Source organism: Saccostrea echinata, unplaced genomic scaffold (genome assembly GCF_033153115.1).
Source record: "Saccostrea echinata isolate AGI-Se365-2 ecotype Australia unplaced genomic scaffold, CSIRO_AGI_Sech_v1 ptg000054l, whole genome shotgun sequence".
Taxonomy (NCBI): domain Eukaryota; kingdom Metazoa; phylum Mollusca; class Bivalvia; order Ostreida; family Ostreidae; genus Saccostrea; species Saccostrea echinata.
In genome coordinates, this window is record NW_026889803.1 from 36,663,199 (window position 1) to 36,682,358 (window position 19,160).

A 19,160-nucleotide genomic window follows, 5' to 3' on the forward strand; every position below is an offset into this window, starting at 1 on the left:
CTGTTTTGTCAAACTTGGTTTACAGGCATTGACCCTTGTGTAAAAGTGAAAGATGAATGAAGTGTAAAATTATATTAAGACAATCCATTTTGGTGATAATGAAAAAAAAAATCTCCACCATTCACATCCAATTTGTGGTATTTGATTTTAATATTTTAAAATCTTTTTTTTAAAAAACGTTCTCTCATGTTCTTTCTTCCTTTGCTCTGGATTTAAAACTGTGACAATTAACTGTATTTTTTTCATATTTCTAAAGTTATCGGAACACATATCTGCCAGTACATTTGTAACTGTTATGTAATCTCTAGTCATTTTTCTTATACCCAGCTGTTTATTTAAGTACATGTAGAATTCCAGACGTGGTACTCTAGGGAATTAAGTTCATATTGTGGCAGCAGTTTAATTCAAATAAATATATGTTTCTTGTATTGATGAACATCAGGTGTGAAATTAGCATTTCAGTTCTGGGGGGAAGGGATAAAATAATAATTTTAGTTTTTATGTGAAATGAAAATGCCTTCGACTTCATGTGATTCTCAAGTTTATAATTTTTGTGCATAGAAAAGATCTGTGCCATTTTTCAGTTATAATTATTGTTGATATGTTTTATTTCACAATGTTAAATTTGTCATCATTTTTGTATGAAAGAAAAAACACAAAAAAATTTGAAAAAAATAAAGGCATTTAAAAATAACCATGTTTTCTTTATTATTTAGTGAATTGTTTTAATTATTGCTAAACAATTCAGGCATAGTCAATGTGCAATATTTTATCTTGTTTGGTGATGCATGAACAATCAAGCAGGCATTAATAATGATATAAGCAGAATCTAGTTGTAGCCAGAAGTCGGGTGGGCTTATATAACACAAAATTGTACTAATAGAGATTTTTAAGAAGAGTGCAAATTCCGCATGTGATTAACTGATTTAAATTGTATGTGGAAACAGTGGCTTGTGACATGTACAAACTTTTTCATCTTTGATTTAGAAAAAAATATTTGAAGGTAAAAATTAAACATGACTTATTTGAATGACTGCGAGTAAAATAGTTCACAATACGGAACATCGGGACTTATGCAATTGGACATCATTTCCCAACATTACGCAGAGGTCTGTTAGGGGGTTCTTTTTGGTGAACAATGATGGCGATCGTGTGGATATTGAAAACAGTGGCATTACTTTACTTCTTCCCAAATTTGTAGTGTTTTGCTAGAAGGGAATAGAATATTCCATCAAATTCTAGATTTGCTCGAAGTTAATTTAGCCAGACCCCTTTCTTTAGGCCCTCGAGTCACGTGACACTAGCAAACCATCGGAACAATTGATAGCTGAACGGCCATGGTGGAGAAGAACAGTGAAGTAACCGACGTTCAGAGGTAAAATATATACATTTATCGTATGTTGTTATATGTGTTATATTTGTTTTACATTAACATAGTTCCAACAAAATGTAAACTTTGTTTTATAGGTAAAAGAAGGTCTTTTCCGTCTTGTGTATTTATTTTTAACTCGAGAATTCCCCCATATCCATTCGGATATCCTCGGATTTATTTACGTAGATTCTTTCATCAATGGGGTTCGAGTACTGAAGAACTTTACATGGATGTAATTTCTTATTTAAAAGGCTATTTCAGGGCGCTGTTGCATGTATTTGGGATAATTTTGTAAGTATTTTAAGTTGGTACTTTCTCCGTTGTATCGACACACACTGTCCTGCCCAGCAACATTATAGTTACAAAGCGTTTGACATAGCAGAGGGATAAGGCAGTATATAACTTGTTGGGGTCAGAATGTCATGGCACAGTGACCCAAATAAGTTTTCTTGTTTTGAGACTTTGTTATTACTACGTGTGTTCTTTATTATCAAAAGAAATATACTTTTAATTTCACTTTAACTTTCCAAGATTTTTTTTTTTAAATTTACACAGAATTTTGCAGGCTTTCTTTAAAAGGAAAATGTTCACCAGGTCACAGTGATATCAAACCTCTGTCAACATGGCCAATGAAGCCCCAGAATTTAACCCAATAAAACAATAGGAATGTAGGCATACTTATTATAAAGATTAATAACAAATCAAACAGCCCATGGGATGGGAGGGAGAGGGATGGTTCCAAACATCTTCAATCAACTAAATAAAAGTACTGGTTAAGTACTTATTATTCACAAATTATTTTTCTATTACCAGTACTAAAATTACCCTATGTGGAATTTTTAGCAGGATACAAATTAAGCGATTAATCCTCAAAATGTGGTACTTATTTTAAGAAGTAAATTTTAGTCAGTTTATAATGCTGATATTACCACCAATATGGAATAAAATGTTAGCGATATTAAATTTTAGGGATTTTAACACCATCACTAAGAATGTCAAAATTAAATCTTCACTACGAATGCTGTTTATATGATATTTTTAAAATGTGTATTTTTAATTTTTGACATTTCAGTTGTAGTGCAGTTTACCCTTCAAGCTGGTTTTCGTGGAGGCCTACCTCAATGGCTAAGCTTGCACAAGCTGAAAGAAAAATTCTGCAAGGTTAGAAGTCCCAAATACAGATTAAATTGTTAAAGTTATTAGTTAATTAGTAACCATGGTAACAGCGATATTCTACACTACAGTCTTCAGCAGTACCTGACCTTGTTACTAGTATTTAGAGTTTTTATTAAAGTTTTATATTGCTCAACTTTTCAGACAGTCTACAAATTCTGTACAAGTCGCACTAAACAAATACTTCTATTATTTTACTGTACAGCATTTTTGAGGAAAACAACATATGATACAAAGTATGTGACATTACCGAACACCCATCATAGACTGTGGACATTAACAGTGGACCACAAAGACAATGAGACCAATCAGAAAAAAGTTCCTCTTGTCATGGTCCATGGAATGGGAGGAGGGATTGGACTGTGGGCCCAAAACCTTGGTCCCCTCAGTGAAAACCGTCCATTGTATGCTTTTGATGTGTTGGGATTTGGACGAAGCTCAAGACCACATTTTAGTTCAAAACCTGAAAAAACTGAACAGCAGTTTGTGGAATCTATAGAAGAATGGAGAAAAGAAATGAATATCCAAGAAATGGTTTTACTGGGGCATAGCTTGGGAGCATACATCTCTGGGGCATACAGTTTAAAGTACCCAGACCGGGTCAAGCATCTTGTACTGGTGGATGCCTGGGGGTTTCCAGAGAAACCTCCTGAAGACCAACAGAGGCCAATACCCATGTGGATTAAGGTTATAGCCACTATTATAAAACCTTTCAATCCACTGGCTGTTCTACGTGTGGCAGGACCATTTGGTTTGTATATTGATATTGTATATTGCATTATGGAGGACTGACCCTCTGCTAAAAGCATATCCTCAAAAATTGTAAAATTATCGTTTCTTTTATGATATTTTCATCACCTAAAGTATGTCTCAAATTTTGCCCTGCATAGCATACATAATTCCTTGCGTTTCATTTTTATCGCCCTTAATCAACATGCACTGTTTCAGAAATACATGCAATCCATATTTAATCGAGCAGAGGGACAGTCTCCATTCATGTAATAAAAAAAAATTGATAAAAAACATGTATGAATGTGAATACTGTCCAGAAATATATATATATAATCAGTCAGGGGCATAATGCAAACAAGTTATTGTCAAAAATAACTCAAATGAGTTATTTTTTTGTCACAGTGAGTTACCTCCCTTTGCTATGACCTACTTTTTCCCAGCATTAGTAACTCAAACCCGTTATCTTTCCAAAATAGTTTCAATAAATTAATAACTTGTTTAAGTTATTTTGTGTCATTCCTCCCTAACTTCACACCCTGTACACCAAAGGTTTTTGCTCGTGCACCAAGACAAAAATAAATGTTTGATAAAATTTAAACCTTGCTCAATCCAGAAAAAATGTTCAAAGTCTTGGGAAAATTGGGGAAAGTTTTTAATTCAATGATAAAAACTGGACATATAAACCATGTAAATAAAACCACAAAATAAGGATTAAAATGCTGTTTATCTCCACCTCCTCACCAATTCTCTATTGGAGTCGGTGCACTCCATCTAGTATTACATAATGGAATCCCAAAATGCAATGCATATTGGCAGGAAATACAAAACTCCCAAGAAATCAATGTCCAAGTAGGATATAAAAATAACTTATTTTAGTTATTATTAAAAAAAATTTCGTGTGTGTAAAATAACTTATTTTAGTTATTTTTCTGATAACTTGTTTGAGTTATACCCATGACTGATAATACTGTCCATTTATACTAAAACAACTCAAAAATAATGCTCTTGTTGGAGAGTTATTCCCCTTGATTTCTATTATTGACATATGCATTGTTTAATGATAACATTTAAGATTTAGTATTTTAAGTTTATAGATTTGTATTCTAGGACCAGGACTAGTGAGACGATTTAGACCAGACCTACAGGACAAGTTTTCAGACACCCTGGAAGATGATACAATATTTGATTACATCTATCACTGTAACGCACAGTCACCAAGGTAAAAATATCCATCCAGTTACAATAGGATAAGGCAGAAAATGAAAATATATTCTGCAAAATATGCTTATAAATTTACATCCACTGAATATTATTGCCTTTATTTCTTACGAAAACCATTGCTGTTTATCAGACAGTAAATGACGCTAAGCAAGCCACCTGCATAGATTTCTTGAGCAACGGCTGTTGACATATACATCTCTAATACAATATTTAACATATTTGATTCTACTTTGAATGTTTTTTTTTATACAGATATAAATATAAACAATAAAATGTCTTTGTTTGTTAATTAACGTCACAGCTATTGAAAAAAAAAATTACCTGACCGGCTTATGTATTTTTTTCTGCAACAGCTGCAACATTAATTCTCGTACTAACAACCAAAGGAAGCATTTTATTGTTTAAAACAAAGTGCCAGAGATGGACATTTGTGCTTCATTATAAATGTAATTCATTAAATCTATTCAGTTCACAATATATTTTAAAGCCATGGGTAATGAAAATTACTTTGCTGTAAGAGTCCATTCATTAGAAGTGTGTTTACTTAATGTAAGCTTGTTTTACAGTACATGTATTTCTACCCAGTTATGCAACAAAGAGCAATACCAAAGAAGTGAACACTCATATTTAAGATTAACAATACTGGTATTCAAGATACATCTTCTACATGTATATAATTCCGTGCTGTCCATAAGATTAATTATGCTTACTCTTTATAGTGGTGAGACAGCTTTCAAAAACTTGAATACCTCGTTTGGTTGGGCTAAAAACCCAATGATCCATCGTTTACCTGACCTGAAGAAGGATGTACCGGTCACTCTGGTGTATGGGTCCAAATCCTGGGTGGACAGTAACACAGGTTACCACATCAAGTACCTCAGGAATGAAAGCTTTGTAGAAGTGGCTGTGAGTGATTTATCATATATTACCTTCTTGGTCAAAGTTCACATAAATTCAGAGACATTACAGGCATTGCTTGGGTTTTATAAAAAAGATTTCAATCAAGATCATTTTAATACTTTCAGCATCTTAGCTTTAATTGTTTAAATATAAATATATTTTCATTTATCATTCAGTTTTAAAAGGTAAATGAATGGAAAGAAATATGAGCTGATATTACAGATTAAGATTTTAATTATAAGATGAGATGTATTTCTACAACTTAGAAAGGGATTATTATTTTTTTTAATCCAATATATATATAGGTTGTACGTGGAGCTGGTCATCATGTCTACGCCGATAAACCAGACCCGTTTAACAAACTGATTCAGAGGGTTTGTGACGCAGTAGACAATAATACAAACCCCAAACCTCTGAAATTTCGGGAAAGTTTCAAAGCTTCAAGTGACTCATCTACACACACATCTAAGACAATCTCAGAATCCAAGAGTTCAAAAAACTTGGTGACAGAGGAAACTCCAGACAATGAGGACAAGGAAACAGTTCCTGCTCAAGTTTTATAGCATATGATGGTGCCAATTTATTGTTTTCATTAGTTTTCTTTAGTCTTAATTTATTTTTCATTTGGGCTTTTTAATTGTTTTTCTTTTTATGCTCACGGGTCTTGATTAAGAATCACCAAATGAATTGTTTAACTCTATTTTTTTAGATTCAAAAATAATTTTATGATTTTTTTTAAAAAAAGATTTTAAGCTTGTTCTGTAGATCAAGTTGTCAAATATTTTTACTCTTTCTTTATGAGGTGGTTTTAAATGGTATAAAATGTATAACTTGAGCTGATGAACAATTACATATAGAATTTATTTGCTTAATTAGAAAAGTTTTATGTTAGTTAATTTATTTTCAATGTTACTTGTTGTTACAGAAATATATAATATTAACAATAACTGTATGTAATGAAAAACATTTGAAAACTGTTGAGAAGGATTCAGCTACATAAAGAGTAGTTATGAATTACATGCATACATTGCAATTGAAGTCAGAGGGGCATTATCAAAGAGTATATTTGGATCCAAATTGACAGCACATTTTCAGGATTTTTTAATTATTTTTATCACAGTGGTATTTTATTTGATTGATCTCCAAATTTATCACTTCATTTTGTTCTTATTTCATGTACCTTAATTAATTTAATAGTTGAAAGCACTTCTCTTGTAACTATGGACATTCACCTCTGTTCAAAATATCTGTATTTGAGTTATCTTACTTTGTACATGAAAGCTATTTTTATTTTATTTGCCATGCACACAGTTCTCAATTCGAATAATTCAATGTACATAAACCAAATGTGCCCATTTTGAGAAATGTAGTCCCAATATATAAAAATGTATTTTTCCATGACAAAAGCTAGAACATTTCATGAGTATATATATTTTTTGCTCTAATTTCAATGTTTATGCAATGTGCTTCTATATTGTTACACCAAATAAATAGAAAAAAAAAACTTTTTTGTACCTTTTAAAAAAAAAATCTTTGAAGTAAAAGCTTTAGAAAAAATAATTTAGACTGTTAATCAGCAAGCTGACACTGGGACAGCAAAAAAAAAAAAAGAAAAATGAAAAGTTTTTTTACCCTTTCTTTCAAGGATAATGTATATAGCAATTGCTTTCTAGTTCATACAATTTACTAATGAGCTCAGCAAAGCAGCAGTGAAACTCATGTCAACGGAAACATAAAGGAAGTCTCTTATCAATTATAGAGCTGCACTGATAATTAAACTTTGTCACCTCAAGACTTTTTATCCCGAGAATTACACATATAAGGCAGAATTGATGATAAAACACAAATTTTTTTTTATTTGTTAAATGCTTTTGTTTCTAAAATTATCAACTGAAAAATGAAGTACAGGTACTGGGGAAGAAAACAGATCCTTGCTAGAAAAATAGATTGTTGCACAAAATCACTAGGAAAAATTAAGTGTTTGATATATACATGTAATATATTTGCCTAGAACAAACTTAATAGCTACCGGTGATTTGCCTATTCACTGAGACATCTATTACTAATAGTTAGTACGTAGTTAACATCTGAAATTCAAAAGCAAAGAAAAGTGTACTGATACATATGAGGACATATATGTAAACAATTTATTGCAGTAAACACTGTACATCTATATCCTATGGTAATTTTATTTTTAAAGAGCAGCAAAATGATCATATATTTTTGCAAATATCGGTAAGCATACAAATACTTTCGCTGATTTGATATACAATGTCAATGCCAAACACATTTATAAAAAATGAAGAGAAGCTAAACGGTTTAAATAACAAAATGAGAAACCTGACAGCAAAGGATTACAGCTAAGTAAAAGTCAGATCCAGACCTCGCTTTTCTTTTAACTTACTTTATCTTTATAATACATGTACATGCCAAAAAAAAAAAAGGACAGAATTAGAAGTAGAAGCAGTTCAATAAAGAAATGGTTAAAATAAAAATAGACTTTCCTTTAAAATGATTTGGAATTATGCACATTTAAGGGACAGGGATGCAATTTTGAAGTAAACTTTAAATTTCTATTAAAAATCAAGAGGGGTATGATAAACCCTACTAACCATGCTGCTACTGTGCTAGCATCAAAATGTCATGGATTTGATCAACCCAACAAAAAATCACTTCATAGGAATTTTAACATTAATTCATCGTGCATTAAAAAATCTTAACGACGCTTTTTTTTCCATTCTTTGCGAGCTTTTGTAACTTTAACTGTGTTTATACAATACCAAACACAAAAAACAATGATAAAAACATAAATCAAGAACCAAAACAAATGATGCAGGGCAGAAGAAATGGAGTCACAATAACTGTTGATATTCAACAAAAACTGAAATGGAAACATCAACAATTTAAACAAAAGCAAAGCAATTAATTCAATGATGTCCCACAAGAAGTTCAGAATTGCACTTGGTATTGCTGTAATATAACTGGAGGAAGAGTTCAGACCCATGTAGAACACAAAGCCAACAGTGATTATCCCAATTAGAACAAACATCCAATACTTCTGCAGAGGAATCCTGTGGCATCGTGGGAGACTGCTTAGGTATCCTGGCGGTTGATTTTTAGCTTCATCTAAAAGACAATTATATCTTATTGTTTTGCATAATATTAAATAAATACTAAAGTATTCTTCATTCTTGAAAGTACGGTGTTTTCTTTTGAAGGAAAGTGTTAAATTAGGAAATGGGTCTATTCTGGCCCATGGCATTTTTCCATTACATGTATATTCAAATGATTTCAAGAAACATTCTTAATTATAACTGAAAAGAAAAAATACATTTATACAAGATCCTTTCAACAATAATAACCAGCTCCATGCTGGTAATTTGCTTTTTGATAAGTCAGTAAATTTGCTACACATGTACCAGAATCATGTTTTCTTTCTTCCAAACCAAAGATAGACTGCAAACTGTCAATGGGTCTTCTGCAGTCTGGACATTCTCTAGCGTTTTCAGACCAAGATTCAATACAATCTTTGCAGAAAACATGACCACAAGGTACACAGCAGCGGGGGTTGGTTCTGTTTTCCAGGCAGATTGAGCAGGATGACATGACTCAGATTCAGTTTAATCTACAAAAGACATGCTACTTATTTCTAGTCCATCATAACTTCATCGCATAAAACTTTGTCTCTGCTTATCCCAAATTAAATACATGTATATGAAATGTAAATATTATGTATAATAAGAGGATACTGTGTATATTATTTCGAAATTAAGTTCCCCATTAAAAAGTGAGACATTCTACGATAAATGGACCAATTCAGAGTAAAAAACATGAAAAAAATAATTGTTTCAAATAGCAAAATGAACATCATAATTCTCTAAAGGACCTATCAGTGAACTTGAGAACAAAGAATTGTCCAAAAATCTGGCATTGTTAACTTTTTACAAATATTTCAAGATACCATTGATTTTAAGGTAATGTTACGGAAGTTAATGCTTGATCAAGCCATATTATTTTTTAAATAAAGCTGAATTTGACCAATTTTTTTGTTTCTGATGTTCAGTAAAGAATGCTTAAATATGATTCATGAAGTCTCGCATAAATCCGAATTTAAATCAAATTTTCGGGAAAAATATCGTTACGGAAGTTAATTTCCAGCAATAAAAGTTAAAATTCTCTTCAATAGTTAAAATCAAAGTTTGTTTTAGGATATTAAACAAAAATATGAAGCATTTTGCTCCAAAATAATCAAAACTTTTATACCTTAAATGCAAAAACTTTCCTGAATTACCGTTACGGAAGTCAATTTTTTAAGAGAGACAACTGTTTTTGTCTAATTCATTTTGTTATGTCAAAAATGTAATCGTGTAAAATAGCTGACTCGCAACTAGAATCGATGATATAAGGTTCCGTGGTCACTTTCAGATAAGTTTCAGTTCTTTTTGAAATCTGCATTTTATGCGTGAAATTTAAAACAAAATAGTTACGGAAGTTAATCGATTTTAAGCAACATGCTTATAAATTCGCATGGAAGGAGATCTATGCATTTCTTTGCGAGAAGTGGTTTGATTTCTTTTTATATAGGATAAAAGACATTTTTTAACATTCATTGCACTTTATTCGGAACGATTTTACGGCTAAAAATTTCATCTTGAAATTTGTATATAAATGAAGCGACATTAAGATTTGCAGTGGAATACGTTTTTCAACATTACATTATGTTCATATCAAATCTTTAACTGCATATATATCAGTGAATATTTACAAAACCATGTGTGTATTTTAAGTCTTAGAGTTGAAATCGACCTTTAAATTTATAATTAAGATATTACAATTGTAAATTTGCAAGCGACATAAAAAATTCTTAATTGGTCATGTTTTTGTAGAATGACTGTTCAGTGTAAGTTGTCATCAACTGAAATTTTATATACAGATACTTTTTATGATATGTCGACTTACCAATCGCTAAATTTTAATACAATTTCGTCATTTTCTTTGGTACATACTGAAATATTGGTCCTTAATTGATCATGTTTTTGTAGAATGACTGTTCAGTGTAAGTTGTCATCAACTGAAATTTTATATACAGATACTTTTTATGATATGTCGACTTACCAATCGCTAAATTTTAATACAATTTCGTCATTTTCTTTGGTACATACTGAAATATTGGTCCTTGTTTTTTTTTTCTATTTATGTCATACACTAACAGGAAATACTACTAATGTAAGTAAAGCTAAAACAAGATCAGGACAAACTATAATTTTCCGGTCATTTATGCGCCTATGTTCTACTGCAAAGACTGACTAAAAGGTTGATAATTAAGAAAATTTAGGTCTTAAGGGGGTTGGGTGAGATCCCCTGAAATTTTTGAGCGGTTAACTTTATTTTGTAAAGTAACCTAAAAAAATGACTACGGACTCTAGACACGGACTCGACCCCTGGTAATCAAACTCAAAAGTCCATTGAAACAATACAAATCGGGAGCAGACCAAACACGGGCCTCTGAAGAACATCAGAGGTGGGATCAGGTGCCATGGAGGAGTAAGCATCCCCCTGTCGACCGATCACAACTGCCGTGTGCTCATTGTCATGATCGGGCAAACGAAAAAATCCGTAGACCTATCAATTAGTATGAAAAAAACGTCAGTCAGCATACGACTTAATTATAGATTGTATTTGCTAACAGTGTCATTGTACCGAATGTACCGACCATAGAACTTGCGAAATGATGACATTAAACGAGACTATTGATACCTTTGTTTCATCAACTTGTTTGTTAAAAGCTTGCCTCACGTGGAGCATGTTCTTGCGTATCGAATCATCTGGGAGATATTTATAAACCCCATTTGCAAGTGATAAGGGTATATTGTTACATAAGCTTGACGATAGAAAAGTTGAAGTCATCACGTTTATCTTAAAGGTTTGTTGTTAGGTAACCATTAACGTCTTTTTCTAGTAAAATATCCAAATATGAAACAGAGGTGTCAGACTCTGTGGTATCTTTTATCTTAAGTTCACTGGGATATAATTTATCGAGTCGACATATGAATGGAAGCATAACTGTTGTTAATTGATAATACGTCGTCGATCACTCTTAACTAAATATCGAGAAGGCCACAAGTGTCTTCTTCTCATGTATGTTTTTGAATGAATTCTCTATTTCCTTATTAATGACATATAACATACAGACTTGACCCTAGTTAGGGAGACAAAACTTTGGCACAAAGATTGCTACTGAGAAGAGGTTGTCTCATGACCCTTAGCCAAAGGGTTGTTTGGGCCATTACTTAATTTTTAAGGAAGAGAGATAATTGAAACAAGGGCTGATTAGGGTCAGAGAACTTGTCATGACCCTGAAACAAAGTCATTACCATATAGTGAAGGACACAGGGTTCCAAAGTGCAAAATTCTTGTCGGGGTGATTTTTTTTTTAAATGGAGAGGCATCAGAAGTTCATATATACTTGATACAAAGAATGCTTATGATCAGAGAGTGTGTCATATCCTTTTAAAATGTTGACTAATGTAATGGAGAAATATTAGGGTAGACATTTATACCAAGCACAAGTCGCCCGCGTGGCGAAGTGGTTAGAGCACATCTGCACTAGAGTCGCGATGTAAGGAGTTAATCCTTATGTCGCGGGTTCGATCCCACGGCGGGACGTGGAGGCCGGTCCTTCATATGAGACCATATAAACCGAGGTCCCGTGTCACAGTAGGTGCTGGCACAAAAAAGATTCCTCAGTGCTCAATTGCCCTGAGTGCCGAGTATAGGTCAAAATTTGCAGTTAAAATAATTTCTGGACACCATTTCAAGGACATACGCAACGTAGTTTTAAAATTTTCTTATCCCCTGTATGAATAATTGAAGGACAATCGTGCGATTGTATGATTCCTGGTAATGCTGTGGACCTTTTCTGAATCAAATTTTGAGGAAATACTAGTACCTGCTAAACCTAATTCAGTATTTATCCACCCCTCCTAATTTTTCTTTTAAAAATACAATGATTTTCATTATTTGACACCTGTTCAAAACTCCTGGAAATATAAACTGATTTTTTGTTTAAGAACATCTGATGATAAATTGCTTTTTCTTCATCGGAAAACTTTTAATGGGAAAGGTACATTGTAAAGTATATGCACATTGCGTATGACCTTAATGCGTAAATACATATGTACATGTAGTATAGAAGCTCAGCCTAGCCCAAAGTTGCTTAATGTGTCTTGTTCTGAGATGATACATAATGGACAAAGTCAAAAAATTCAAAAATGTTTTGTCCCGGCAATGGCTATCTATATCGCAGAAATATTCCTTTAACCAGAAGATAAATCATAATCCTGAGAACGCACTTAGACTGCACGAAACGGGGATTATAATTTAGAACTTTTTAAATGCACATTTTCAGAAATGCCTATTTCATGTTGTGGATATGATTAAGAGTTTGTTGTTGTTTTTTTTAATGCAACGCTGTACTTTGTCGTTCTCTCGATTTTTTTTTTTTGGAAGTTGCAATCATGGACACAGAAGACAATGCAAATTAATACCAAGTACAGGTTTACACTTTGTATCATTTAATCATTAATGAACATACTGTTGAACACCAAATTTAAGCGACACCTTATTTTCTCGTGATAGGTATTCGTATAAGCGAGACAAAATTTTCACAAAATCTGGTTATTGGCGTAGATAATCTATGCTAAAAATATACGCGAGAATGAAATTTTTGCGAGGAGTCAGTCTTGCGTAATTACGCAAAAATATTTTTTTGCAAATAAATAGTAATTTACGGTATTAATTTTATACAGGAAAAAAGGGTATTGTGATTGAAAGTAAAGCATCATCGTTAAAGAATAAATAAAACAACAATTGTTTCAATTCAATTTCAAATGAATTCCCTCAGTTTATTGAATTCTAAATGCATTTCTTACCACCGGTATACATGACACAGCATCGTCAAATTGTTCAACAGTAAACGAACTATGATTTTTCCTCTTAGAAATGTCCATGGAATCGATATGTACATACATATCTAACCATCACAGATACATAATTATTGAAAGCATACATGTTTTATGACAGAACAAGGAGGGTTATGTCTCTACTTGCGGTCCGATGATCTCTCAATCAAAGGGATCTCCCTGTAAACATCAAATATCAAATCACTTGAAATCCAGGAAAGTTGATGAGATTAATATAAGGACAGGTAAAATTTTGACTTTGATGATGTATCAGTGAAATAAGTTTTAATTAAGATATAGTTTGATCATTCTCGTCAGGGCTGGCTTCTTGTGATCGCGACGGAGCCGAGCTTTTGAAGTGTGTGCGTGTTCGCCTACAATAAAGTAAAGAATGGCCATTTGATTTTGTTTGATCGTAAATCTTCTTAATGTTGCTGATGTACAGAATCTTGTTATTATCTTCAGAGAGAGAGAGAGAGAGAGAGAGAGAGCGCAAGCACATCTTTTAAATATCATAACAACTCTTTAAATCCCTTATATGGGTTATTCAACAAAATTCATATATAAAACAGTTAAAAATTCTGTACGTATATTCGTTTTCATAAATAAACAAGATGTGTTTGTGAAACACTGATGCCCCCGTATGGCAGCTTATGGCGAAGGTTAAAGTTTCTTCAAATGCAAGTCAAAATCCAGGCCAAAAGATAAGAAATGTTGATACCCAAAGAAAGGTCTTGTCTCGAGGAATACACCTATGAAATTTGAAAGACCTAGATACAACTGTTCAGAAGTTATGGCGAAGGTTTAAGTTTTTTGAATAAAAGTCAAACGTCAAGGTCAAGGTCAAAGTGATTGGTATCCAAAGGAAGATCTTGTCACAATGATTACATATGTGAAGTATGAAAGCCCTAGCTCCAACCATTCAAAAGTTATGGCCAAGGTTAAAGTTTTTCAAAAGTAGATCAAACTCCTAGGTCAAGGTCAAAGGGTCAAATAGGTTGGTATACAAAGGAAGGGCTTGTCACAAGGATTACATATGTGAAGTAAGAAAGCCCTAGCATCAACCATTCAAAAGTTATGGCCAAGGTTAAAGTTTTTCAAAAGTAGGTCAAACTCCTAGGTCAAGGTCAAAAGGTCAAAGTTGTTGGTATCCAAAGGAAGGTCTTGTCGCAAGGATTACATATGTGAAGTATGAAAGCCCTAGCTCCAACCATTCAAAAGTTATGGCCAAGGTTAAAGTTTTTCAAATGTACGTCAAACTCCTAGGTCAAGGTCAAAGGGTCAAATTGGTTGATATCCAGAGGAAGGTCTTGTCACAAGGAATACACATGTGAAGTTTGAAACCCTAAGCACCAACTGTTCAAAAGTTATGGCCAAGGTTAAAGTTTTTCAAAAGTAGGTCAAACTCCAAGGTCAAGGTCAAAAGGTCAAAGTTGTTGGTATCCAAAGGAAGGCCTTGTCACAAAGAATACACATGTGAAGTTTGAAACCCCAAGCACCAACTGTTCAGAAGTTATGGCTAAGGTTAAAGTCTCATAAAATTTTGCAAAAGTAGGTCAAACTCCAAGGTCAAGGTCAAAAGGTCAAATATGATGGTACCCAAAGAAAGGTCTTGTCACAAGGAATACACATGTGAAATATGAAAGTCATAGCTCCAACCAATCAAAAGTTATGGGCAAGGTTAAAGTTGACAACAGACAGACAGAAAAACAGACAAACAGACAAACGGACAAACAGACAAACGGACAAACAGATAAACAGACAAACAGACAAACAGACAGACAGGACAAAAACAATATACCCCCGGGATCTTTCGATCCGGGGGCATAAAAAAGGAAATTGACATATGAATCATTCTTAAATACCTTTATAAAATTTTTAAAATATCTTTTACTTAGAGTTGTTTCCCTTTTACGAAAATCTTTCTTAAAAATATTGTCCCCATCTTCCAACTATTCAAAACCTTTTTTTATTCTTATATTTATGTTATCATAAAAATAAAATATTAAACAGACTTTCGAAAGGAAATTCGAACTACTTCCCAAAAGCTACATATTTTGTTTTCTGTATTTTGTCCGCGTGTATATCCGCATTGCTGTATAAGTAATTTTAAGTCATCATATCACTCAGTTTCCAATACAGAAAATGAGAGGGGTGATACGAAATCAGTTACTAGTATCTCTGCCTGCTCACATACATATATTCATAAATACATATTTTACAAACCAAGAGGTTTCATTGAAATGTTGATGATGAAATGTAATGATGTTTTATTACTTAATCGTGCCGTGTATCCCATTTTTCTCTTTTCTCATAAAAACGGTAATCACTCGAATAATTTTTTGTTCTGCTTAACTTTTTTTGCGTTATGTAAATACAGTTCATCGATGTTATGTACCTGTTAAATAACTGTAATATAATATATGCTTTATATGAATGTACTGATACACATTGTGCCTTGTGGAGAACGCTTATATAGCAATACCTAGCTGCCTAATCCATTCATGTTCAATACAAAAGAATCAATTTCAAAGAATTGTATCCCCCGTTTTTTGGTGTATGCGTGGTTGGGATGCAAATATTTATGGCATGTTGTAACTATCTTCATAACTGTCTTCATTGTTTGTGTGTCCTGTCCTGGCTGTCCATAATACAAGGGAAAAAAAGATTTAAATGTTTTTAAAAAAACGTTACAAGATTAAAGTTTCTTGAAACTGCATTAAATATAAGACCATGTTCATGAGGTAAAATGTCATAAAACAATCCGAAAGGTCTTGTCACAAGTATTGTATATAATGCATATATAAAAAGATATATGTAATGCATATATGAAGAAAAGAAAGCCCCGTCTCTTCTGTAGCAATCGTTACAGCTATAGTTAAAATTTTAGTTAAGTAGGTCAAACTTCTAGGCAAGGTCATGAAATCAAAAATTATTGTTCTTTCTGAAATGTGTTATCACAATTAATGTATTTTTTTATTGTATGTAAAAAATGAAAGCCCTATCCTCTCTCATTCAAAAGTTAATTATTACCAATGTTAAGAATTTTGATACATGTAAGTACTGTAAGTTGAACTTTAAGGTCAAGGTCCCGAGGTTCAAAATCATTTTGCATTTGAAAAGGACTTGTCACAAGTAATGCACATGTGAAATATAAAAGCCCCATCAGTTCTCATTCAAAAGTTGACCTATTTTTGTTGACAGACAGACTGACAGACGAATACGATTTAATGTCCCTTCGTTTCGCGGAAGTGGGAGAGAATGTGTTCAGTTGCATTTGGGAAAAGGAGGGATGCAAACTCAAGGGTTAAGGGGAATCACTGAGTTGAAAAGACAACAACCAATTAGTTTTTAAAAATAATATACTACATATATATATAAAATTTCATCATTATGTAATATAACATTTTGTACTGATGTCGACGCAAGCTAAATTAAATTTTCTATAGAAAAAAAACTCATGATTATTTATCGAAACGTTGCACATGTACGTGTCTTTTTTTTTCTTTTTAGCTGAAATTCACCATTCCATTCTTTTTGTCTTCTGTAATGGTTCATGAAATATAATTCTGACTGCAAAACTAAAATTATTTTAAAAAGACAGATTCGTAAAGGTACATTAATATATTTGAATCATTTAGAATTTCTAATAGAGCTTCAATATGTTACAAATGTTAGGTATTCTGGACTCTTAAAAAAGTATACTCCACTACAAATGCGTTTTAATTTTAAAGAAAAAGGTAACAAAGTTAAATATTAAGCCACGTGCTCATAATTTAATTAGCAAAAACAAGATAGTCGGTTTCTGTCCCTCAATGTATCCAAACGAAGAGTACACTTTAGTTCTAAAAAATTAAAGATTTAAGATGATCGCGCCACTTAACAAGAGCAATTTTGACATTATTTATAAATCTTTTTAAATAATATTTTAGGCTCTTGTGTGTTTGTTTGGCTAAAAAATGTAAATCCATTTCAAATTTCTCAAAATTTCTCATTCATATATTGTAAGTGACCATTTGAATATTAATTTTTCTTATTGTCATGAAAATGCACCATCATTAAAAGAAATAAATAAAAATTAAAAAAAAAAAAGTTCAATCAATTCAGAATGCTACTCCGTCTATACAGTTTTTTTTTTTTATTTAAGGAAGATTAGTTTACAATCTGTCAATAGAAAAATGTATTTTCCGAATTTTTTCGTTTAATTGGTACAAATTTATCAAAATTTGAAGTTCGGTGTACAATAACCTTTCTTATAAACTTTCTTCTTACAAAGTTTTTGATTATCTGTTTGTTTGTTTAAAAAGAATAATACATGTATATTTAATGGAGAAAATGGTCCTATCTATAATCCAATTAATCAATTAATCAACAGACAACATATATCCAATTCCAAACACTAATAAAATTAGAAACTTTATTGTGTTGCATAATAAGAAAGTTCTCTACGATAGCCAACGTATTGGATGACATGCTTCTTAAAATGGCAAAGTTCTTGAAGTTTAAGCCCCCCCCCCCCCGTCCAAAAAGTGTGTTTGAGTATATTTAAACCAAAATTAATTAATTAATTATGAGCACAACTAGATCCGCCAATTTCATCAATATAAATTGAAATATAAAAAAATTAAATTTGTACTTTTTTTTATGATTGGCTATACCAATTTGGAGAGAACAAATACCATGGAACTCACTCACTATGCAATTTATTGCCTTGTTAGGCATCGAGGCGTCGAAGCAGTTTTTGACCTTCGAGTCATCATTACCTATTTACAAATAACATGTATTAAATTAAGAAAATTACGAAAGTTTTGAATATAAATATAGTTACCTAAGTCTTGATTTGTTTTAATGTATAAATTTTTAAATATTTTCAAATTTAAAAAAATCAAAATTGTATTGCACATGTACGAGTAATTTATTATATACATTTAAAAAAATCCACTTAATGACAAAATATTCAGGAAAAAATATGCCCGAAAGATTCTGACGTTATGAAATTTACGTATTTTATGTGAAATATTAATATCTGACCAAATTATCACATTCACGTGTTTTTACGAAGGTAAACATCAAGATTAATGAGTGTTTTAAACATATGAATGAAAATTACCGACAGAACATATTAAAGTAACGAGGAATTCGTCGGGAAAATTAAGGTAACAAATACAGGTGAATTATTATCGTGTCGACAATTAAAAAGAAATTAAGCAGGTTTTCTCAAGCATATGCGTGCTTCTCGCATTGCGCATTTATTCGCCGATTACTTGGTACAAAGAATTTTTTATTTTCTCATCAACCATACCTGTAGAGATTGTATCTTATTAATTTTACCAAACACAGCGCTTAATTTCCTTTTTACACAAAAGCCTAAGACAAACAGTTCCTTTGTAAATTACTGCCAACGCGTCCAAGACTAGTTTATTAGTTCGTGCAATGTCTTATAAATTTGCCGAGCGAATGCGAGAGGAATGAATTAAAAGTGTTATTTTGGTGATTTTCAATAAGCACATCTATCTTCCTTGGCAATATATTTCTCGTATTACTCCGCTGAAATTGTCAGAATGAATTCCACACGATCAGATAACACTTCATTTGAGCGTAAACGGATGTAATAAATTTTTCCAGAATACGGATTCTTATTAGCTCAGAGCGTAATATGAACTTATTTGTAATCTTCTTCAGGAGAAATGAATTTATTTTCTTTCTTGCAGACAGCTAGAACAGAATTTTTGTGAAATTGTCATGGATAACATTCATATACTGTGATCAACAGATTCTGTCTTCAAGTACAGATAATTTTA

At 32.2% G+C, this 19,160-nt stretch overlaps 1 protein-coding gene and 1 long non-coding RNA gene across 3 annotated transcripts; one reads left to right on the top strand and one right to left on the bottom strand.

The window, feature by feature from the left end:
* The first annotated feature begins 1,307 nt into the window (after nucleotides 1–1,307).
* Nucleotides 1,308–6,085, top strand: LOC133172535 ((Lyso)-N-acylphosphatidylethanolamine lipase-like). 2 transcript variants are annotated; one of them, XM_061307446.1, is made up of 6 exons: nucleotides 1,308–1,375; nucleotides 2,445–2,533; nucleotides 2,751–3,296; nucleotides 4,385–4,496; nucleotides 5,218–5,404; nucleotides 5,704–6,083. In XM_061307446.1, the coding sequence occupies exons 1-6, from the start codon at nucleotides 1,338–1,340 to the stop codon at nucleotides 5,959–5,961; spliced, it is 1,230 nt and encodes a 409-aa protein (XP_061163430.1). In that variant the 5' UTR covers nucleotides 1,308–1,337; the 3' UTR covers nucleotides 5,962–6,083. The 2 variants fall into 2 exon arrangements, with proteins under 2 accessions (XP_061163430.1, XP_061163429.1); XM_061307445.1 differs by lacking the exon at nucleotides 1,308–1,375 and adding an exon at nucleotides 1,554–1,663 and having other exon boundaries at nucleotides 5,704–6,085.
* Nucleotides 6,086–7,521: 1,436 nt separating this feature from the next.
* LOC133206051 (uncharacterized) lies at nucleotides 7,522–10,420 on the bottom strand. Its single transcript, XR_009723695.1, has 3 exons — nucleotides 10,358–10,420; nucleotides 8,818–9,023; nucleotides 7,522–8,524 (listed from the first exon to the last, which is right to left on the bottom strand). It is a non-coding gene; the product is annotated as an uncharacterized LOC133206051 (long non-coding RNA).
* Nucleotides 10,421–19,160: the final 8,740 nt, after the last annotated feature.

Coding starts and splice junctions, on each gene's coding strand:
- LOC133172535 (XM_061307445.1), top strand. CDS start 1,599: ATGGATGTAATTTCTTATTTAAAAGGCTATTTCAGGGCGCTGTTGCAT. Junction 4,497..5,217: donor TGTAACGCACAGTCACCAAG/GTAAAAATATCC, acceptor TACTCTTTATAG/TGGTGAGACAGCTTTCAAAA. Junction 5,405..5,703: donor AAAGCTTTGTAGAAGTGGCT/GTGAGTGATTTA, acceptor ATATATATATAG/GTTGTACGTGGAGCTGGTCA.